The sequence below is a fragment of the Dryobates pubescens genome, chromosome 22, assembly GCF_014839835.1.
Source record: "Dryobates pubescens isolate bDryPub1 chromosome 22, bDryPub1.pri, whole genome shotgun sequence".
Taxonomy (NCBI): Eukaryota; Metazoa; Chordata; class Aves; order Piciformes; family Picidae; genus Dryobates; species Dryobates pubescens.
Window position 1 is genome coordinate 9,547,347 of NC_071633.1, and position 23,971 is coordinate 9,571,317.

Here is a 23,971-nt window from a genome sequence, read left to right on the forward strand (position 1 = left end):
AATTTTTAAATTAAAATCAAGAATGAAATTGCTTGTACTCACAGTGGACACAAGTATTCTGAAACCCCTTTCCATACAGATGCTTTTCTTACTTAAAATAGAAGCTATTTATGGCAGATTCCTGTCTATTTCTTTTCAGTTTATCAGATCTACATATCAAAAAGCAAAAATAAACCCCTCCCAGAAGGGAAGAGCCTTTTTCACAGGGTTTAAGCTGTTCAGTATGTGGACAGATACAAACAAAACAAACTGTTTCTTAAGGGAAATCTCTGGGCACTGAAAATGCTCTTCTAAATTTGTTCAACATAGCAGACATTTTTACAGTTGAGAAGAATTTAAACATTAAAACAAGCTACAATGTGGCAACGCCTAAGCTAAAAATAAAAGTTAAAAAAAGAGATCACCCCACTGTACCACAGATGGAGAACTACATCTGCAAGATGCTGTCATCTACAGCATTTTATTACTTTTCTAAAATATATATATACACACACACAATATACTTAAACCGATATTAATAGGAATAGGGGGAAGGACTGGCAGATAAAGACTTCCTCTACTGCCTCTTGTATCTGGTTGTGGAAAAAAAAAGATACACCCACCCGTTTCCTCTTTTAGGTCCTGGAAGAATTTCTGATTGAAGATGAAAGCAACACCACTAATTTCTTCTACCTTGGCTTCTGCAGTTGTATTTCTGTTTATAAAATTGGCAGTGATAGCTATAGCCAGCTTTCCACGAAACTCCTTCCTCCTGAAACCTGGTAAGCAAAGAAAATTTAACAGACTGGAAACTTCACAGCAGATTCTCAGGGAGGGTCAGGTCAAGGCAGCTCAGTCTTGTTCCTACAGCCCTACATTTTAATGAAACAATGCAGCACCAAGAGATTCTGTCATTCTTCAAAAATGCCCTGGGATGCAAAAGGTCTTTTCTTCTCACTCCCAGATGCAAAGCTTGAGCTTTATTGCATTCAAGATAAAGTCTCAAAAAAAAAGAAAAAAAATTCAAATGGTAGCTAAAGAAAACAAGACTGGAAATAAAGCAGATCAAATTATCAAATTTAATGGAGAGTAACTTTTTTACTAGACTAAATATCACATAAGACTTTGGTTATGTAGGTGCTAAATAGCTCATGAAAAAAAAAAAAATCTCCAAGAGATCAGCAGTCAAAAGCAGCAGAGATATCTGAAAAAAAAAATAGAAACCTCTTTAACAGTGTACAGGTGCACAGACTACCAGCTACTGAGGATTTTCAAAGACACTAGGTGTTGAAAAGAATTTAGTGGCTTCTGTTAGATTTCTAAGGTGAAACTGACTCTGAAATTACTTGCTTCCTCCCTCTATCCTAGCTTCCTCTTTTTACAAAAGAAGCCTCTTGCAATCACACGTTTAAGTTTTCCCCCTCTACATATTTCCCTTATCTGTAAGTGAATTCTGAAGCAGAACAGGGGTCCCTAGAGTATTTGTGTCCAACTGCAGATGACTATTCAGAGACTACACATAAATCCTAAGGAAGAAAAGAAAATTAAAATCAAATCACTGTGCTTCTCGTTATGCTCTTGTTATTTCATTGGGATAAATTTAATGTGGCAATACCAGCTTCTGTACATAAACAGCCTCCAGTGCACTAAACATTCCCTTAGATCCTGGTACTATGATAATCATTAACTTCTCAGAGTATGCAGCTGTGATAAGAATAATTTCATTTTGCTGATATCTGACTACCAAAGTCTTTTATGGGACATAGCTGGACTATAAAGAGGGGAAATTTCCAATAGAGCACTATAAGGTGTTTATTCATATTTTGGTTGGCAGATATAAGAACAAGCAGACAAAAAGAAGCTAATAATAAAAGGAAATAGTGTACTTAGGGAACCAAAGCTAACATGGATATAATTAAAGCTGTAAGGGGAATATGTAATTAACAGGTTTGTTCATGTGATACAGGAGCAGCTTAGGTAGTGTCTCACTAGGAAAAACAACTCAGGAGGTCTGAATTCTCAGCACTTGTTCAAGTTCATGAAGCATTTACTCTCTCTCCCCTCACCACCTTACAGTTATTTATTACTTTTTGGTATCTGTAGGAACTTCTGAGGTTTAATCACCTCTGTAGAAGAGTGATACCTCTCATGCCTTCATTAAATACCTCGCAGTCACATTTTGGTCATTAATTTAAACATATAGTGCAAATTTAGGGCATAATAGCAAAGACAGTGCAACTCCTGACATGTATCTTGTCAGCTTCCTTCAATTATTATATAATTATTAACCTTGAAGCAAGCTCAATGGCATCACGCTGCATTTTGTAGAAAATCCAGATAGACAGTACTGAGAATCCATAGTGACTTGAATATCTTTATTTTGAGATACAACTTAAGAACAAAAGCAGATGATGACACCCCAAAAAAAAAAAGTTTTCAAATAGACTTCAGTAGATTAAAAGGTAACCTACTGCTTTGTGTTCTCCTCTAAGGTATAAATAAGGCCATAAATAAAGCTAAAAGCACACATTCACCTACCTTCTAACGTGTTCCTGCGGCCATCTGCACCAATAATAACATCAAATTCATACTCTGACAACGGGTGATCCATGGGGAGAAATTCAGCCCTCCAACCAATCTCTGAAAACATGAAGAATAATTTCATTAATTCTTCAGCAATACAACGGAAAAGTGCTTTCAGACTCTGAAGGGCATTGAGAGAAATGCTCTATTTCTCACACAGAGGGAGCTGAATTCTGCCTCAGTTGGATGCAGGGAAGTTCTGCTGCTGTCAAAGAACATTGCTAATACAGTTCAGGCTCATAATTTGACAATTAAAGAAAAAAAAGTAAGTGTCCATTTGTGTCACCTAATGCACTAAGCTTGCTCTCTAACCCATGTCACAGTAATGTATTTAAGCATTTCATTCTCATAGAAATGGGTTTTTCAGGACACTATATTCACAGTAAGCACAAGAAAGGGCTGTCTTTTAAAAGAACAGCAGCATTCCATCAGCAGCACTTTTAATTGCCTCCTAAACAAAAAATTAAATGGAAGGACACTCACAAAGCTAAATTTAATCTTTGCATTAGGACAAAGTAGATTATGCAAAAATGTTTGTACTATCCATGTTGAAAAATATATACTTTAAATAAGTTAGTTATTCTACTGTTACTAGATGACTAAAGAGAGACAGTACTTGAATTACAGTAACATTTTAAAATATTGTATTACTACTGTGCCTTATACACTAATCTTAAAAAAAGAAAAAAAGTTAAATCTTTCTGTATTTTGTAATTTTAAAAGATGGCTGATAAGACTCTGTGTGCCAATGGGAGTTACAGCAAAATGCAGATGCAAAATGAGGCCCAAAGAGCTTAATCGATCCTCAATATTTATATTAACCATTAAAAAAAAAATAATTGTTTTTGCAAGGAGATACCAGAAAGCCACACCAGACTCCCTACAAAGCCTCAAACACATGCCAGAAGGCATTGTGCAAAAACTCAACTTCTCAGACTGGGTTGTATTTAAAGAATTATTAGTACTCTGTCACAATGATCCTTCTCATGTATACAGCTACATACAGAAAACCTATCTGAAGAAGAAGGGGAAAACCCCCTCACATTTCTTTAAATAGAATTCAACTACCTTGACGGATTTCACATAAAAAGAAGCTATTGTGAACAGAACTACATTCTGATAAACAATACTTTGGTTTTCTTGATCTTCAGGAGGCTCCAGGAGTTTCACGAATTCTAGGTTCACATGGATTTCAACTCCTAGTATAAGTGCAACTTTGAAGAGGATAAGCTGAAGTTGTCGAATACCTGTTGGCAGCAAGTAACAAAGATGTATTTAATACACAAGTAATTGCAGTTGCTACTAGCATGCCCCACAAGTGATATTTGTTAAGCACACAGCATTATTTTCCATACTATGTCAAATGCAAATTGTAGCAGCAGTCACAGGATGTTGTTCACTTCTCATTTCCCTCTTGCAGCTCCATCTCATAGGTAACATAACTCATTTCAGTGAGTTCCTTAGAGCTTTCTTGATGATATTTACAGGATCTGCTACTTGTTATGTAGCTCATTTTAGGATATACATTTTTACTGTTAATTTCCATCCAAAATATCACACTTTTGCATATTTTCTCATTAGATTAAGGGCTCTGTCTACCTTATAACATACTAGAATGAGTATTGGTATTTTTCATTCTTCTTAATAAAAGCCTACCGTTTAACAAATCCAGACTAATAAAAAAGCTGCTCAGAAGACTGTCATTTATTAATTGCTATGTTGCTTAAATGAGACCATTTTTTCCCTTTGTGTGTGCATGCACACACCCACGCATGTTTAAGGCAGATGAACTTTTGGTCAACTCAAGAAAGTCTCTGTTAATCTTCTGATCTCAGCACACCTCTTACCTGAACAAAATCCACACCCTCAGATACTTACTGATGTGATCAATAGATCCTGCACAGAATTTCCCATAAAATTTCTTTGCTCCCAGTCCCCGGAGATCGTGGATGGTAAACGGCCAGAGATGTAACACGTTGTTTCTTGAGAAAGTGTCCCGCTTCTCCACCACCACAACTTTGGCTCCCAGGAAGGCAAGTTCTATGGCAGTCCGCAAGCCACATGGGCCACCTCCAATAATTAAACACTAGCACAGGAAAGAAGGAGTCTTATACAGGATTTTGTACTGACTTCTACACAGTTTCTAACTCATTCTTGAGGCATGACCTGGTACCCAACCAGACTGATGTTAAGAGCATATTCAAATCATCTATTCAAATCAGTGAACATTAAAATTTTGTTCACATGTGGTGTTCAGTCAGTCCACACAAAAGGATAAACTGCTCCATGCAAACAGAAAAGCACCCAATAAAAAGATGTAACAGAAGTAACAGCAAAAAGTCAAACACGCGTGAACAGCTGCTTGCACGTTTCTATCTTCACATTTTGAAAGCACTTGAACTACAGCTACAAAAATAAGAGGGAAAAGGAAATAAGTGGTCTTGGTGTAGGCTTTTTTTGTTTTAAAGAGGAAACTGCTGTGCATTCACTATACTTGTCAGATAAATCTATGATAAGCCAATAGTCTTATAGTATTAGTTCCTCTCTATTTCAAGCAAGGGCATAGTCTAAGAGCCTATTGCTGTTCTCCTGGTAGTTCACCTGGTAGTGCTGTAAAGCAGGGCACGTCAAGGTAGGTCAGCAGACAACTTATATTTCACCAGAGCTGGGGAACTCAGCTTGCCCTAATCCATTCCACCCAGCAATCAGCATTATCACCTTCACAACAATCAAATTTTAGGAGCTTAAATCCAGGTCTGTGGATCTAGAAGAACTGTTTCAGAAGTGACTACAGGGAATTCTTGCCCTAGTTTTAGCTGACAGCTGTAAATTTTCAGAGATTAATGAGCAATGGATTTCCAGAAACTGAACTTATTAAAACCCAACAATACCAAATCCTTTACATTTTCCTGACTGATTACTAAAAGCTCAGCAAAAACAGTCTTAGAGCTGGACGGTGTCATTGTTCCACCCCCTCCTCACCCCCAATCCACACAGACTCCACAAAAACCTGTGCCATCAGCTCAAGCGCCAGGCTGGGGCAGGGAGGACAGGGTGAGCCTGAGCAGAAGGCAGAGGTCTGGCTGCACGGCCAAGCTGCACTGCACTGCAAACCCAAAGCCATTATCTCATTAAACCAGACATGCTCCTGCGTACCCTGTGCACATAGCCAGACAGTGATTACAGTTTCAAAGCAAGCACTGCCTGTATCTGGAGGCTCTCTGGATACAAGTCTGGTTCCCATTACATTTCAATTGCATAAAGTTGAGTAATTTATTTATTTTGGTTTGTTCGTCATTTGTTTTCAAATTTGACAACTTAAGCAAAAATTATCTGGTGCTGACTTTTGTCCAACCAATCATAAAAGTGCCTTTTTTAAAATTGAATAAATACTTTTAAAAAAATCCCACTGAACAAAGGGCTCCTGTGAGGTGCTTTTGCTTTGCTTTAGGCAAACTAGAAATATTAAATAAGCAGCTTGGCTTTCTTCCTCCTAAAAGAACGTATTTAATTCACAATTGCACAAGAACACCCCTCACTGCATGATAAATATTAAGAAAATATCAACAAATGTAATTATATAAAGGAATAAAGTGGACTACGGATGTTATCCCGACTGAAGAGGATCACTGGTGGAGTCTGGGTCAGCTCTTTCCTGTCCATGCTTGTTGTGATTAACATGGGACCTCTGAGCTCTGACAAGTAGGTGACTGCCTTCACAGCCACACAGCCTTCCAGCAGTGTATTGCAAGGACACAGATACATTTTACAAATAAAGACCACACATGGTTTGATAAAGTGGGGATTGGTTTTTTGGCTATCCAACTGTATTACATATTAATAAATGCAACTTTAAAAATAAAACAACAAACACCAACAAAAATTCACCCTACAACTACCACAGAACAGTCTTTGGAGATTTAGTCATAGTGCATCCTGCCAAGTAACAGAGCCCACACAGAAAAAAAACCTGTTAGTTCCTCTTGGTACTCTTCAACACACTATGTTACAGTTTTAAGGAGGATTCTGCCCTCCCACCTCCTCTTATCACCACTGAAAAAAATATCTTCTTAATTGCTTAGAGACATTGTGAAAAAAGGTTGTATATTTGCTGTCATCCATGGTTACCTTCCCTAAACATACTTATCTATGTTTCAGAATTATTTGTTCTTCAATTTATTAAGGACGCTTCCCAGTGGCAGAGAGCTTACTCTTAGCACTTTTTAAAAACTCTTAGCATCTTTTTTAAAACTTCTGGGGCCAAAACCATCTCAAAACCCTTGCAAAGATAGTTCTTCCTGTGTTTATATTCCCACCTTTATTAAATATAGAAAGGAACCATATCACTGTCCTGTCCCTGCTCTCCATCCCCAGCTCACTGCTTGCACAGACACACTAGAAGCTTTCTTGTAGCCAGCCCAGAACGTATCTCAAATGGCTTCCTACTTCCACTTCCTGCTCTTGCAATTTAACAGACTGTGACGACTGACATCACATAAGGAAGTCTTGAATAAGCAATTCTGAAATCTAACAAACAGGGTTGGACAAATGTCAACAGTTTCTTGACGCCCACATCACAATTTGCAGCTCAACTGGATTTTAGTAGTGCCAGATCTCCTAAAAAGGTAAAGGTAACTTGACTTTCCACAACATCATCTGCAAATTAGCCTGTTACAGTTGCTAAAGAGGACTGACAAGGAGCTTTTGCATGTCTTTTGTTCAGGCTGGAAACACAGGGAGAAAGACTTGTATTGATTACAGGGAAGTTTATCCAAAAAACAAAATCACAGACTTCTGTGACCTTCCTGAAAAATCAGTGCCATGTTGGATGTCACATCCTGGTTTACTACAGGGAGTATACCATGTCAGAACAAGATAGCAGTAATGATAGAAAGCCATGAAAACCTCATAGTATAAAGGGCTGATCTGCCTGCAAACAAATGTAAATACTTCCCTGCCAAATGAGAAGCTTCAGTAAAACACTCCATGAACAGCACCTGCATTACAAGTTGACAGAAGCAGGCAAAAGTACAGAAAGAATAAATCAGAAGGAAGAAAACACAGTTATGCATTCCTGTGGCAGATTAAACACATGATTTTTAATTTCCTCCTTTACCCTTCAAGAAAATAATTTATCTTTTCACATAGTTCATCCAAAGATCTTACAAATGCTTAAAATATTGAGCGTGCATCCCTAGAAGGGGCTGTACACACTGTGACAATGAAACTCTGACATAACCACTAATTCCTACAAGCACTGAACACCACAACTGCTTTTAATGACACTTTTATGCAAGCTAATTTCATCTGCTCTTCTTGAAAATATCCTGCATGTGAATGATAGTAATTACTGACTATGATAAATGGGACCATGAAAGTTTTACATGCTGGTTTGAGCACCCATTACCTCTCCAAAATCAAAATGACTTGTGTTAGGCATGGATTTTCAATGTCATCTGCATATAATGTACAAATGTCATATATAATGTATATGACTTATGAAATAGAAAGGGAGGAAAAGGAGAGAGGGATTTCAAGTAGGGGCCTCTTGCAATTCCTCCCATCTCCAGCTACTAAATCAGCAGCATGGAAATCCAGACACCTATATCCCATTCTGGAAAAACCATATGCAGTTTAACAGCTGAGAATCTGCAGAATGCCTTTGCTGGTTTTCGCACAGAAACAGCTGAGGTTTGGAGAGAAAAGGAGACACAAAGCAAGAGTACCAGCACTATGTCTAACAAAGAAACAATAAAAAACAGCCAACCAAAAAACCTCCCCCCACACAAAACAAACAAAACCAACCAACCAACCAACGACCAACCAACAAATACCACTAAAAAGAAAAATAGCAACAAAACCACCAACGAAATAACACTCCACAATGCCCCAGTCATGGACATCTCATCTGTTTTAGTAATTTAAAAGGTAGAATCTACTTCCTAACCTTGACAATTTAAAAAAAAAAAAAAAAAAAAAAAGCCAGCTCTCAGCATTTACATGCTTAAGAGTCAAGGAATCTGCTGCTACTTGGTAGTAGCCTGTGAGTGGAGGATGGAACCAAACAGCACCTCTTTGCACAGTTAAGAATACACAAATCCCATTTTAGCTCAGTGCATTGCACAGATACTTTCCTGCTCTAAATCCCTCAGTCCTCTCCTGCCCAAGCTACAGAATCATTAAATTAGTCCTGGAAAACAAACATGTTCAATTACGATCCACTATCCATGTATTCTTGGGATAAGGAAAGAAGCTACAATCACTCCCGGAATTCAAGGTTTTCTTCATGTCTCTCATTCAGTTATTTTGGAGGTGAAAAAGAGGAGATTAATTTTAGACTCCAGTTCTAGAGCAACTGGATAGACACAGTCACCCTTTGTTGTTCCAAGGCACAAGTTAGAAACACCATTTCTACTCTTCAGTTTAAATACACGCATAGTAGTGAAAATCACCTGCCTGACGTATTTAACTTTCTTTAGATAACATGCAATATTTACCCAAATCATCACTTGGAACTCAAAGCCTATAGGAGTGGATCTTGGTGCTAGAAACAAGCCACAAGGAGCAGCTTTCCACACACACCTTGAAGTGTTGTCTGGTGCTGCAGGTGCCCTCAACAGCTGTGGGCCTCCCCACACAGTGATGGGAGGATCTGCCTGCACCCAGATTGCTGCAGGATGCAGAGGGACAGAACACTTTGCTTTTCCATAGCAATCCCTCTTCCTTCATTTGCTCCAAGCCTCAGATGTGTTCATTCCCACAGCTGCCAGATCCTTCTGGAACTTCACATGGGCCCTGGCCTTCCTGCAAGGTCCAAAGTGACAGGGATACACCAAGGATTAACTTGACTGATTCCACAAGATTATGTGCTGTGTGGATTTGGGCAAGTATTTATCTATGATAGAGCTAAATGTGATGTAACCAAGATAGGCACAAAACAATGAAACACCACATTTTCCGGATCAGCAATGACTGTTTCCCTGGAAAGGCTCCAAAGAGAAACAGCTGCATAAGCAGCTAAGGCAGACAACTACCAGAAGCTGCAGCAGGAAGCTCTCTCCACTGCACCACTTCTCACTTCATTCCCTTTACTAGACATGAAAACGCTTCTGGCAAAAATAGGACTGCTCAGTAGGACATTCTTGACTTACTGACTTACAGTTCATCTCCCACTTGTAGTTTCAGATTTTATCACAAATTCATTGACAGCCACTGGATACAACAGTGCAGTCGCACATGGCCACAATCCACTGAAAACCAATCTACTTTTCATGTTTGAAACATTATACTTGAAGCCATTGAAAAAATAAAGTTCTATACGCCACTAAATGGCAGACAGTGTTAGAAGTGTCAAGATGAAGTTTAATTTAAAAAAAAGGTTAAGCTCACAGCATGCCTGACACATCTTGTCAATCTAAGATGCAAGTCTAATCTTGCCTCAGCCCTGGTCTACCAAAGCATTTCAATGTATGGCTGCTCCTCTATTGAGGTTCTCACTGCTTCTCTAGATGATGACCCTGCTACAAAATACTTGTCATCTTTCTACAAACCACTACAGCCACTGACACCAATGGAGGATGTCTCACTGTAAAATAGCTCATTTGCCAGACACACTAGAGCCATGCACTTACAGTGCTCTCCTGACAGTAATGTGCCCTGCGTAGCGTGAGATGCTTGTACTTGTTGCAGGCTGCCATACCTATACAACTGGTTTTACTAAAAGGCAACAGAACACGACCCTATCAAGAACAGTGATGATAGCTGTAGCTAAATATGACAGTGATTTGGGAAGTGTCCATTTGACTACATACACATATAGAAAAGGGACAATGCTGACCTAAAACAAGAGCTCTTTTCTCATTTCTAGAAAAAGGTCAGATGAAACTTGTACCTAAAATTTGTGATTAACTGATCTATGCTACATGCAAATATTAATTATTATTTTTTTTAAGTCATTCTTCCAAAGGAAGGGGGAGGAGAAGATATGGGAATTAAACTCATCCTACAAAAATTAAGTGACCTTTAAAACCAGATTTTCCTCTATTATACTTTGTTTTCTGAGCTTATTATAAAATTCATAAGGTTAAAAATACTTAACTGGACAAGAATAATATTTGGTTACATGTATTTTAATGAGGAGTCCTAACTCTCCAGAGCATTATGTGAACACTACCGAAATGCACTACGTATAGTTCCAAAATCTGCCTTAAAATATTATTAAGACTATCTGGATCTTGCTGAACAAGCGTTTTTGGAGAGCAAACACCACATAAAGACCACTGCTGAAGAAGTTCAAAGGCAGCTGAGAATGTTGAGGTGCATGCACCCTTAACTGTCATCAACCACAGGAACAAAATTCTGTTGCAGTGAAGGAAGCGTGACATGACAAGTCCATTTCTGCTTTCCATCCCACCAGTATTTGACCCTTCGTATCCCCAACTGTGCATCTCAGAAATACGCAGTTTTGTCATCAGCTGCCAAAAGCACCCACATCTGCAAGTGACTACAAGGGAGAAATTGACACTTTTGTTCTTAAAACACTTCTACATGGGTTTGAGGATACCTTAACTAGGCTGGTTTTAGACAGAGCTCTTTCCACAGCACTGTGCCCAGCAGTTGCTGCACTCACAGCTGGACATGGCATGATTCAGGGATCAGAGGATTTATCTTCATTGCCCTCCTGTTTTACAGGGTCAAAGTGACAGAAGTGAAACGTTAGTACATTTACTGCATTCGTCCGGCTTATCTCTACTGGCATTTATTTCTCTTTTTTTGGAAGACAGCTTCTGCATGGAAAAAAATACGTGCCTTCATTTTTCCTGGATGAATTTGAACACACTTGCCCATCCATCCTCGCTGCCTCTTAGATATATGAGCTAATATTACATTTGCATATAAAAACCTTTCCATAGATTGAAATTAAAACAATGGTATGAAAGACATCTGAAACTTATCGTCTGCTATGCAACACATTGAAGAAAGTCTGCATGCATTCAGTGTACTAGAAGGTCAAGAGTTCCGTCCTTGATGCATCAAAGCTGTCAGGACTTTGTTATCTGGAGCTTTTCTGAAGAACTCTCTCAGGTGGCACTGATCATATTTTAAATACATTGACTTGATCTCAGGGCTTTTATAACAATTTACAAAAATAAGGGTTATTTTTAAATTGCACTTGGTAGATATAAAACAGAAAAGCATCTCCAGAAACTTTCAGTTACCTAAAGAAAACCTGCACACCGGGGTTTTTTAGGCCAGTTGCTTAAACAATCAAAACAAACCGCAATAAACCTTGCAGAAAGAATGTTGCCTGACTATCCCAGTCATAATACAGTTGGCAGCATTTAAATACCTTGTTGGGGTTTTTTTTGTTTGTGTCGTCCCCCCGCCCCGCCACGTACACTTGTCTGTCATACAGAGATAATGCTCTAAGGCTATCCTTACAAGCTTGGCAAAAAGCCTCTAACCAAACCCATAAAACAAAATAATTCATCCACAAACAGAAAACTGTTGAACAGAGAAACAAAGGGAGCAAGAGCTTCAGCTTCCAAAACAGCAGAGATTAAGCCTTGATCCTTAGGAGCCTTAAGAGTAGTGACACTTATGAGACTACCATTGCAAGAAAAAAATTAATCCTCTACATGGTTTTAGGGTCGGGGGATGGCCAGCAAGGAGAAGACTGGCCTATGGACCAGGAGGAAGAGATTTCTCATGCTTTATGGCATCCAAAGGCAAGTTGGTCAACAACCCTGGCTTTGCTACAGGAAGAAGTTGATAATATGCTTAAAATAAAAAACAACACAGAACAACCAACCAAGCCCCCATCACTGTTTCTACAGTCTGGAATCTCTACAGAGATGAAATACTACACTGAACCTAAAATTCTTTGGCTAAACAATTACAACAATCTAATAAATCATTTAAGTTTCCACTTAGAAACCAGCTTTTTACAGCATTTGGTAAGTCAAATTATGTGAAGGTCATTTTACAGATAATAAAACACATTTTTATATTAGGTCAGTTATTAACCAACACGCAGCTAAGACTTGGCTTTTAGAAGCCTGTACTAGGTACATGAGGTCATACAGAACTAGCCAGGTCTGAGTCAAAATCCTGATATAAATGGCTATTAATTTGTAAAAAGCTGAATCATTTCATCCCATCGTTTTCAACTTTCATAAAGTGAATGACTGTGCAGTAGTGTATGGCAGCTATGGCTGAGCTCAAAACACAACGCTGTACAAGGCAGCAACAATTCTAGGCTCCTGGGATCTAGTTTCTTCCAGCTCATCGTGCATTTTCCAAAGCTACTGCATTTGCCAGTGGCTGCATTCATAGCCACTTAACTAGAACAGCCCAATACAGCTCCAAAGAGTGACAACCCTATTTCCCCCCCCAGTTTATTTAACTGATCATTTGCATATACTGGTTTATTATGTGTAGACAATGTTTTTACTTTTAATATTTTTATTTACAGTTTGAAAACACTGGAAATAAACCAAACCAGCACCTCTGAGATATATGGCATTCAATAGCACCAAACAACAAGACGAACTTGAACAGTTCAAACAACCAGAATTACAAAATACATCCCTAGTGTAACATTTTTAGGAAGGTTTCTGAGAGCAGGGAAAGTTAACAGCACTCATACAGAACCAACAAGGGAGGCTGCTGGCAGCATACCACGCTGTGAAAGTCAAGATTCCAGCACCTCTAGTTATTTCCAAAACCTTTTTCTTGGCTGAAAACAAAGAAGGTACATAACAGCCCTTACTAGTGAAGGAAAGAGTCTTGAAAAATAAAAGTAAATATGAAAAAGGTGACAAAATACAAAAGAAGCAGGGACAGTGAGCTAAGTGCATAAAATTTGGCAGCAAATCACACATCACAAGGTATAAGAGTCTCTCTTACACCAACATACAACACAACAGAAGGGGGATAAACAAGCATAGAAGATCAGCATTTATTTACATGGCTACATATTAATGATCCTGTTTTCACATTCCAGCCAGGGTAAAATTTAGATGAAGGCACCTGCCTCAACAACACCGGCTGTGCTCGTTCTGCCACTATCAGGGCTGTATCTGGGCTGACAAGCAGTGTGAACTTCCTACCCCAGATGCCTACAGCCAAGCAGGAGCCAAGCAAACCAGCTCAGCCCTTGCTGCTCCACAGCCAGCCAGCAGCCTCAGTGGCTGCCCCAACAGTCACAACAGCCCTCACCTCGCAGGAAAGGCTTCCCACCACATGCAATTATTTCCTACCATGTTAAAAACACAAACAAACATGAGAAATCAAAACACAAACAAAACAAAAAACACAATACAACCCTGAAAAAAATGCTTTTGCCTTTTACTGAGCACTTGCTGATCAGCATAACTCATTATTAGTGATCTGGGTGTGTAGTCCTTGGCAGGAAGCTCACTACCATCCCTCGCAATGTTTTCTGATCTGAAATGCAATTTACCCTGGCACAGTTGTTTTATCTGAAATGTAAATCCAGGTACAGGCAGGATGGAGAGGTGGACACTAGTCACAGAGAGAAGTATTTGCTGTTGCAGAGATCTTTTTAAAGCTTCTCTTGTACTTTGTTCAAAGGGCACCAGAAGCAAGCAACACAGGAGTAATTCAAAGTGTGGCATAAACACCTGATTCCTTCTTAAGTTAGCATCTTAGTCAAACAAATCCAAAGAGCAAGACAAGCAAGGCAGTACCACTTGGTTTCTTAAGAAGAAACAGGCACGACCTTAGGAAACAAGCTGCTCTTCATAGCTGAAATAGAAGCAGCTTCTGCTAAAGTATTTTGCATTTTCACTTCTTACACTGCACCTCTTAGAGCAGCAGTAGTTTTCATTCTACCAAAAGTATATTAAAAGCTCTCTGCTTAAAGTTAGATTTATCAGCAGAAAGAGGAAAGAGAGCAACCACATCCCCAAACCCCCAGTTCTCAGGACAGCCATGGGAACCTCGGGAAGGACCTGAACCATAGGAGACAGGAAATTGCCTTATTGTCTGAAATCTCGTTTTTAGCAGCCAAGTGTTTAATCACTTCTTGGTAGAAAACGTTATGGATTTCCTCACTTATCAGTACACAAACATTACCCGAGCAAAGCTGGAAACGTAGCTAACAACAAAGCTCTAATAACTACATCTGGCACCATCAGAGATCTCTCTGAGGCCAAAAGAAAGGTCTGACCTGAGCAACGTACAGGCATGAGTTGTGTGCCGGGACCATGCAGGATCACCCCTTGCCCATGCACCCCACCCTGCCTGGCGGATGGACAGTCTTGCCACTTCACACACTCAAACCCAAAAGCACTACAAAGACACAGTTCGGGGAACACACCCTGTCATAACCTTTTGTTTCAGTCAAACTTAATTAAGCCACTTGTGGTGACAATAGCAGCGTTTTGTGTGAAAGTAACTGGGTGTCACTCCCTGTGGGAGTCTTTACAAAATATCTAGGAAATCAGGTCAGGGTGGGACAGTTCCCTTCTGCCGATTACTTGCAAAGCCATGAAGCAAGTAACAGCGAATCAGCACAGTGCTACCAAAGTACAGTTGTAAAGCTACTGTTATTTTGCAAGCCAAAAATTTCAAAATTCCCAACTGTTTGAAAAAGTCTTACTTGGGCTGTCTGATATGTTACTCTGGCCGGACTTCATGACTGATAAATCTGAAAAATCGTGGATTTGTGAAATGTCTGTACGTTAATAAAAATAAACTGATTTCCTTATCAAATCACATGCCAAACATTTGCCTTTGCTGATGTAATTTGGCCCAATTTCAGTTTAAAGCACTGCTCAGAGTCTAATAGTTTGTTTTGTTTTCAAAGAACTGTCTGCTGTGTGTCCTGTCATCACCCAAGCTTCTCTCCATTCCCTCTCTAAAAATTCTTAGAGAAATGAATGCACAACGTTCAAGAACTGTGGTTTTACTGCCTGTTCTTAGGTGATGTGCTGCTTCCCCCAGTCTCAAATCATCCTTACCACTTGTTCCTATTAGTCCTGCATAGTCTACTTTGAAATAATGTTGGAAAAGTTACTTATTAAAATTCTTCAAAATAAATTTACAATGGAAATCTGGAGCAAGGCTTTTGGTACCTCGTCCTAAACGGCAAAAGCAAAGCACAGATATCAAAATAAACACCTAATAAGTGACACTTAATAAGTCAGTAAAATATGGTCCTTAATACTCCCAATGGCTCAATAGGTTCTGGATTCTGCTATCCAAGCACTGTGTGATCATAATAATATTTTTTTTTCAAAGGCAGCTGAATGCCTTTGTGAAAACCCACAACCTTTCATTCACAACACCTCCATGGCAGTCCACTTCTAGTTTCAAGTTATGACCTTCACAGGAACATATTTTTATGATAATAGGAGTTAGCAACACTATCTAAAACATCTGAAATAAGTCTGATGTCTGTTCATTGTAAACCTGGATTATCAGGTTTGGAATTCTCCCCATTTCAAGTATTAATTTGAAGAGATTAGTATGTTCAGTGAAAGGGATGTGCCATCTGAACATTTGCTCTTTATAGAACAAACAGATTAAAGTTTTCATTATAATAAGGGTATTTTTAAGTTGGAGCACATCTAAGATTCCCTTCTTTCATCTTAAAATTCAGTTACTCTCTTCCAAAAAAATATTTGTCTCGAGGGGCAAGCTATCATGACACTTGAACACAAAAAAACACTGGCTTCTGTACCAGTATATATAGAACAGAAGAAATCTGGCTGAAAATCTGGGTTGCCTCTGAGGGATCAACAAATGCCAGCACTTCAGGAAGAAATTTAGCTGCAATACCAGCAGGTTTATACATGCTGGATCATTTACTTAATTAAGAGACAAGTATTTGTTTAGTGCTACTGAGGAAGGTGGAGAGCAGGGAGAGGAAGACATCTAAAAGCCAATCTGCCCCATTTATTACAAGGAGCAAGAATGCAGATTAGGATGTTTGTAAATAGCTGAGGACTGGTAGGAAGCCAATTCTTACCAAATAATGAGAGAGGCCTAGTACCCATTTCGCTTGTCAATTACCCTATGGGTAAGTAACATGGCAGCTCTCAGCACAACCTGAATTCCCTCTCCTTTTCTCAGCTCTGTCGTAAGGAGAACACTAGATGAAATAGCTTTAACTAACTCCATTTGACCATCTTTGGAAACAAAGACGATATGGAAAAGAGCAGAAGGGGTTTGGCAAATAAAGATCGTCCTGTTGTATCACTTGAGGGTGCACCACTGTGGTTAGTACTAGGAGAGAAGGCTCAGAGCCAGTGCTGAGTCAGTCACAAAACCTCCAGCCTCCATCCCCATTTCTGACCCAGCATTCCTCCTCAGTTGACTCATACCCTGGCCCCTGATTCCCCTCCACCCCCACTTCCCCTCAAGCCACACACTCTCTGTAATGCTGCCTTGTTTAAAGCATCACCCCACTGGAGGAGCCTGTGGATATTTCCTACAGCAAAGACACCAATGCCACCAAGGCCAGGCAAGACTGATGGCATGCAACACTACCAAAAAGAGCCATAGTGTATATAAACCCTGGAAAAATGGTCATAGATCATTTGAGTCAATCTCTTGCAACATTTCCAAAAGGAGTTTTTGGAAAGAAACCTAATCTATTACCAAAAAAAAAAAAAATAAAGTTGGAAGGCCAAGTCTAGGAGGAAGTAGTTAGTGACCTGCTGTGCAACTTAGACCCTAAGAAGTTGATGAGTCTGGACAGGATTCATCCCAGGGAGCTAGCCTAAGAGCTGACTAAGCCACTCTCCATCATTTATCACTAGTCCTGGCTAACTGGGGAGGTCCCAGATGACGGGAGGTTGGCCAGTGAGACACTCATCTATATGAAGGGCCAAAAGGAGGATCCAGGTAACTAAAGGCCTGTCAGCCTGACCTCAGTGCCTAGCAAGGTTATGGAGCAGATCATACTGAGTGTCATCAAGGGGCATGTACAAGGCAATCAGGGGATCAGACCCAGCCAAGATGGGTTTAGAAAAGTAAAGTCCTGCCTAACCTATCTGATTTCATTCTACGACTGAGCAACCTGCCTGGTAGATGAGGGAAGGTCTGTGGCTGCAGTCTACCTAGACTTCAGCAAAGCCTTTGACACAGCTTAAAATCAAATAATTGCAGAATCTCTGAAAGCCATATTTGGCAGTGTTCTTCAAAAGAAGTTAAGACACAAGACTCTTATTTAGGAGGAACAGAACCTGTATGTATAAAACTTCAGTATATTGTAATGAGTAACAAGTGTGGCTGAAGTGTTTATAAACACAAAAATCAACACGTACAGTATTCAGCTCTGTAAAACTGGAAGAAACACAAACACACAGCACGTGTGTGAGGCAGCAGATTTGATTAAAGACAAAACAAAACCAAACAAATATAGAAAACCATGCCAAAACCTAAAGTAATTTAGATCTCAACCGTGTTTTATCTCCTTTATATACTCCAAAGACTGGGTAGGTTGCAAGAAGCCCAATTGTAAAGCTTTATCTGAAAAGAACCATGTGCTGCAGATTTAGCAACAGGGTTCATGGCCATAACCTCATGCAAAGCCTTCAAGTCATATATTTCTTTCTAATTATGCCTACTAGCAACCTTCGGTCTGTTTACAGAGCTGCAATTGCAAAAATCCACTTAGCTCATTTTGTGATCCTGCTTTAACAGGTAAGATTTTTACTCCAGGCTGATCTACTCCCATCAGTCCTCAGGCAACTCCACAGAGCTGACTGCTGGCACCTCTGCCAGGATTTAGTCTATTTACTCCGCTCTGCCTGCTGTACTACTAAAAATGGTAGCTGGCACAGTATACCAGAAAGATAGAACCTCAAAATCACCAGTTGCACCAGAGGAAAATCATGGTATGTAAATTCTAGCCTAATCTCCCTGCACTGGCATTTTGGGTGGACTGCCAGTGCTTCTGAGAATTCCTTATCTTAAGTGCGGTTGTCAGAGTACTCCACTGAGATGATTTGGGAATCCAGAGTCTTCTCACAAATGTTTTCTCTCATTCATGTTGCATAGATAGGCTTTCAGAGCAGACTGTGATTCATGTGTGAGGAATGTTGGGTAGATAGCCCCACAGAGCTCACAGGCTAACATTACCACTTACATTAGCCAAAATCCGAAGGTTCATGTTTCTCTAGTTAAATCACTAATGACACAGTGAAGTGCAGGTCTAGGCATGGTCCAGCTTCATAATGAACATCCACATGTATTTTACAGACTATCTATACACACATACAGCCATTCTATAGTCATTTACATTTTGATCATGTGTGCATATGTCCATTAATTTCTGCAAATACTTACACCATGCCACTACAAACATATCTTCATTCTTAACAAGGAACACCATACCTTCAACACCATGGAAGGTGTTGATTAGCCTCCTGTTTGGCAGCCTTGTAAAGCATGATACAGACTGTATTTTAGGTACCAACCAATTTCCACAATTCTCACACTATTTATAAAAATTCATCACTTTGCTTAAGAACTTTGCTGAACCAGGCCTTGGTTTTCTAATGTCACACTTGAGAGAAGGACTTCTTGGTGTGCTTAACATGGTGTTAAAACTGCCTTATTTGTTGTTGTTGCCGCAAATATTTTCTCATGGAAACTTTGACATGGGGCTGTATGTATAGGTGAGGTGCACATGGAATATCTCCTGTAATTTATTAATCATCAGTTGCTTTCTCATTCCTTCCCTTTCCTGTCTGTTTTCATCACAAAGACTCTCTATGACATATGTGCACAGCCTTTTCCACAGAACAAAAGGGAGGAAGGAAGCACAGGTCAAAAAGGAAAAAGAAGGGAAAAAAGAAAGGAGAGAAGCTGAGGCTGTCAGGGAATCAGTGCAAACAGCTGTAATGATGCTCTTCATTTTCCAAAGAAAACTATAGTAAGGGCATTTATTAACTTAGCAAGAGTTAATCATCATTTGAGTTTATTCAAAACTAATAAATAAGATCTCTATATGTACTGAAGGTAACAGTATCCTTCTCCCTGATGCTTTTGAGAAATTTCAAGGCAATGATTCAAAGAAGAATGAAACTTTCAATGCTGTCTACTGAATCCATAAAATAACACTTTAGTTTTAACTAAAAAAAAAAAATCAATCATCTATAGTTTGCTATCACTATCTAGTTACCTGCCAGTGTGCCCTTCCTCCTTGTTCTAGGTCTATAAAGCAGCTTCTTAAAACTTACCTTTCTTGGGGCAACTTTCAGCTGTCACTTGGCAGTAAATAAGTGAATTACTTTGTAATAAAGCTATTAAAAATATTCTGTGATAGTTAAATGAAACAAGTGGCATGAACTAGATTTTGTACAGTTCTGTGCAAAAGATTTATATTGATGTTCAGTGTCTCTATCAAATAACATACTACAAACTCTGCTGAAGAGATCATTTCCTGTTCTTCCCACAACCATGTCCTTCAGTAACTACCACACAGCAATTATCTGTATTGTGCTGGTGAAAAACCAGTTACAGGAAAGTATTTAAATCCAAAAATAGTGCAAGAATTTCCTTTGCTGTAGTTTAGGCCCAAAGACAGATACCCCAGGCCTCCAAGTAGCATTTTCCAGCTAACAGTTTAGGAACTCCTGTCAAAATACATTTGGCCATCCCTGGTCTCTTAAAAAAATGCAGCAAGTAGCAACTGAGAAGCCCACTGAATATGGCATGACTGCACATGCAAAATCCCATTCAATAAAGCAAGTAGTTCTTGTGAGCTTGGAATGAATGAAGCCTACTGCCTCATGAGTTTAGAACTTATGGCTGACTGATGCTGACATCTAAGGAGTGCAGAAAACTCTTCTGCCATGTTTGAGGCAGACTGTAAAGCAGGGTGTTTTTAGGACCACTCTTACATATTGTGTGTTTCCAGAAAAGTTGCAGAACAAAAACGTCTGAAAATGTGTCAAAATGAGTTTATATAAAGCCATAGTTTCAAAAGGTGTATTAAAACACATGTAAAAGAGTCTAAGCTATGAAATCCAAAACCGAATTCCTCTTACCTTCGTGTTCATACAAGATTTCCCACGTTTATATTCTTTGTGACTTGCTCTTTTGTCAAGCTTGTTCCACAAAGCTTTGGCCTTCCATGTCGTCACTCTGGACTTCAGTTTGGTGTAAAAGTTTCTATTGTCCAAAGGATCCAATTCAAGTTGGCGAGTGAGAATATTAAAGGCCTGAATGGTACCTTTGCAGGTTGATGCTTGTACAAAGTTCTCAAATATCTGGCCAGCCTGACTGCATTTTTCGTCATCATTTTCCCCCATGTTCTGAGAGAAGTATTTGAAAAGGATTAAGCTGGAGTTCTTGTGCTGAAGTACAGGTGATCAACACTACCAAGTACTTCCAGGCATGTAATTCCTGGAAAAGACAAACATAGGTTATGTTGAAAGCATGTTCTGCCTAACAAAATTAAACCTACAAACTGCATATCCAATACAAACATAAAAACACAGCATAGGGAGACAGAGTAACCAGGTACAAAAAGTTAGTGGCATCCAACACAAGTATTACAAACAAGCATAACATACTTGTGCTGTCATAACATGTACTTCAGAAAGTAAAACTCTAGTCTACTGTTTCAGAAACAACCAGCTTCACCAAGAGCCTGAGCATTTCTTTTTGTTCAGTGCTAGGTAATAGATGAAAACAAATGTCCAGATTCTTTTCCCAAGTAGAGTTTGTCACTGCAAGTACATCTCTTAAAACATTACAAGTCTTACGAATTCTTGGAAGCCTGCAGCAAAAAGTCAACACTAACTGAGGGAATTTTCTCCTGTTGCACAAGCTAGGGCCAGGAGCACAGCTGAGCCAGAGCACCTCAGAACTAGCAAAATCACTTGCAACAAGCAAATGCAAACAGGCAAAGCTGAAACTTTACAAGTTACACCAGAACTAAAGATACAGGAAACATAACCACAGAGCACTCCCCTTTTTCTAACGCTCTTGCCAAAGTGAGAAAGATTTCAGTGCACAGAAAGGAATTTTATCTCCCTGTCTCTACATGCTAATGCTAAAGTTACATGTTTGGAGTCTCACCTTGTTGTGCTGATGATATCAAGTAATGATGCCTGGCCCACTAAGCCCCACTGGCTTTTCCTAGTAACATGGCCACTGTGAAACTGTGCCTGGTACTCCAGATAAACACCCTTACATTCTGTAAGAGCAATGCTATTCTAAATGAACTTAAGGTTGAAAAAAATAAACCCCTTCCACTGCGACACTCCCTTATCCTTCTTTAACCTTACTCTCAATCTTTAATGGGGAGTTGTCTTAGAGTCAGCCAAGATCCACAGAAAATATCCAAGTGGCTTGCACGTTTTCCAAGAAAATTGTTATAGATTATGTATAAACTTGGTGCTCAGATGAGAGTCTACCCAGACACAAGCCCAGAGATTTAAGTCATGTATTCTTTTTCTTGCTATTAAAGAATTATCTACCCGTCCAAGAAACCAAAACCTGAAAAAAAAAAAAAATAAAAAATCAATGCTTGCCTAACCTCCCACATAATTAGTTATTTTCCTTGGAACATCATCTGTTAACTGATAGTTTTAGAATAAATTGTTAGAAAGGCCTTTGAAGTTACGCTTTTTAATTTAACACTGTTCACAAACTATTAATTCTCTGCTTGCATTTCCATCAAAGAAGAAAAGGGAAAGCTTAACCAGTGTATTTAAGCAAAGAGACCTACCATGTCTACCTTACAATCCTCTAATACAGAAAATTATTATGCAACTTATTAAAGAGATCCCACAGGGAGATAGAAGGAAGCATTTGGAATACTCACATTCCCCAGCTGCACTCAAAATAAATAACCTTTGTGTGCACATCATTAGCCTGTTGGTTTGTGGGTAAAACAAACTGGCAATCTTGAGAGTTCATACATTTTCTTAGGCCAAATGTCATGATAAAATGTTTGGTGCCAAGAATAAATCAGGAAGTTTTTGTTTTCCCCTCTCCATACTTTATAGTACGATCCATGCCCTTTTCTGAAGAGCCTTGTGAGGTGAAAGCACAAACATTTTACATGCCATGACTTGGTCTTTGAGGTCTTTTCCAACCTTACTGATTCTATGACTTCCAGAAGGTCTAAGTGTTCAAGAAACTGAGTGCAATGAGCTTCCACAAGCTCAAAAGTAGTTCAGGATGTCCAGCACCTTTCCAGGTCCATCCTCAATGATTAATTCACAAAGCCCTCCAACAAGTGCAGATTGGCAGGAAGAAGTCCAGCCACCTTTGCTACCCTAGTGTGGGTACAGCCCAGAATTACCCTCACCAGCCCTGGCTTTGGGAATGCAGAGCTGCACAGCAGTTTTAGATCAGTCCAGAACTGGCCAATGAATTCAAAAGTTCCTAGGGGAAAGGGAAAGGTAAGGGATTGCCCTGCAGAGAGGCTGATGTATGTCTGGGCTTCAGCTTTACACACAAGTGCTGTTGCAAGGGGAAGGCAACACACAACAACTAAAGATAGCAATACCACAGTGTAAGGTGTTACAACAGGGCTTAAACAGACACCCCAAGATTAGACACCCACTGACCAAAAAAAATTAAAAATCGATCAAAATGAAGGATAAACACTTACTTTACCCGAGTTCTATGCCTGGCTGAGTTTGGGGGTGGTTTTAATAATAGAAAAGCCAAAGTATTTTTCTCACAAAATAATAATGAACAGTTTCTTGGGGAATAGGGAAGTGCCAGTGAAACTTTCCACTTAGGGCTTTTCAGCTGAGCAAGTGGCAGCCAGATTAGGTTTTCTTAATCACTATGAACTCACATCACTACTGCCTCAGTGCTACCAAAGACTTTGACCAACTCAAGAGCTATAACACACTTCCTCTCCATTGTTTTCATTAGCTCCCCACAAGACTGTTATCACGTTCATGTAACACAAATATCTTTAAAAGTTAACTCTGGCATAATTGATAAATGAGTCTGATCACAAGCTCTTTAATTTAGTATCTTTTCTGCTCACAGAGAGGAGATTTTTATAGCCTCAGCTGTTTCTATCCAGGAAGGAAGTCGGGGAAGTGAAAAGCTAAAAGGGTAGAGCTGTATCTGAACCAACCTTAGAAGAAAAAACAGCATGTGCTAGGGCTGATAATGCTAAGGAGAAGACAGAAAAGATGGTTAGCTGGAGCTGCTGCAGACAGGATGAAGAGGAAACCATTCTTAGCATGATGCAAACCAGTGGAAGCTGGTGTTTGCACGCACACAAACACATGCAGCAGGCCTAGGCTTCCAGTGAGGAAGAGAGCAGCTGAGCAGGACAGCTGGGGCATCTTCCACAGCCTTAAAATGTTCTTCCTCCAACACTGCAAAGCCAGGACTTAAGACTGTTCTTCCTGGGCACAAAATCATCTCCTCATGAGTTTTTAAAACATTTATG

At 39.4% G+C, this 23,971-nt stretch overlaps 1 protein-coding gene across 1 annotated transcript in view; it reads right to left on the reverse strand.

Moving 5' to 3' along the window:
* The window catches only part of MICAL2 (microtubule associated monooxygenase, calponin and LIM domain containing 2), a 115,898-nt gene that overhangs the window by 72,055 nt on the left and 19,872 nt on the right, over positions 1 to 23,971 (reverse strand). The window contains exons 2-6 of the mRNA XM_054172015.1: positions 20,589 to 20,946; positions 4,441 to 4,648; positions 3,693 to 3,809; positions 2,518 to 2,619; positions 603 to 758 (exon numbers count right to left, since the gene is read on the reverse strand). Of these exons, the coding sequence (XP_054027990.1) occupies positions 603 to 758; positions 2,518 to 2,619; positions 3,693 to 3,809; positions 4,441 to 4,648; positions 20,589 to 20,852 (847 nt within the window). The 5' untranslated portion in view covers positions 20,853 to 20,946. The remainder of the gene's footprint in view (positions 1 to 602; positions 759 to 2,517; positions 2,620 to 3,692; positions 3,810 to 4,440; positions 4,649 to 20,588; positions 20,947 to 23,971) is intronic.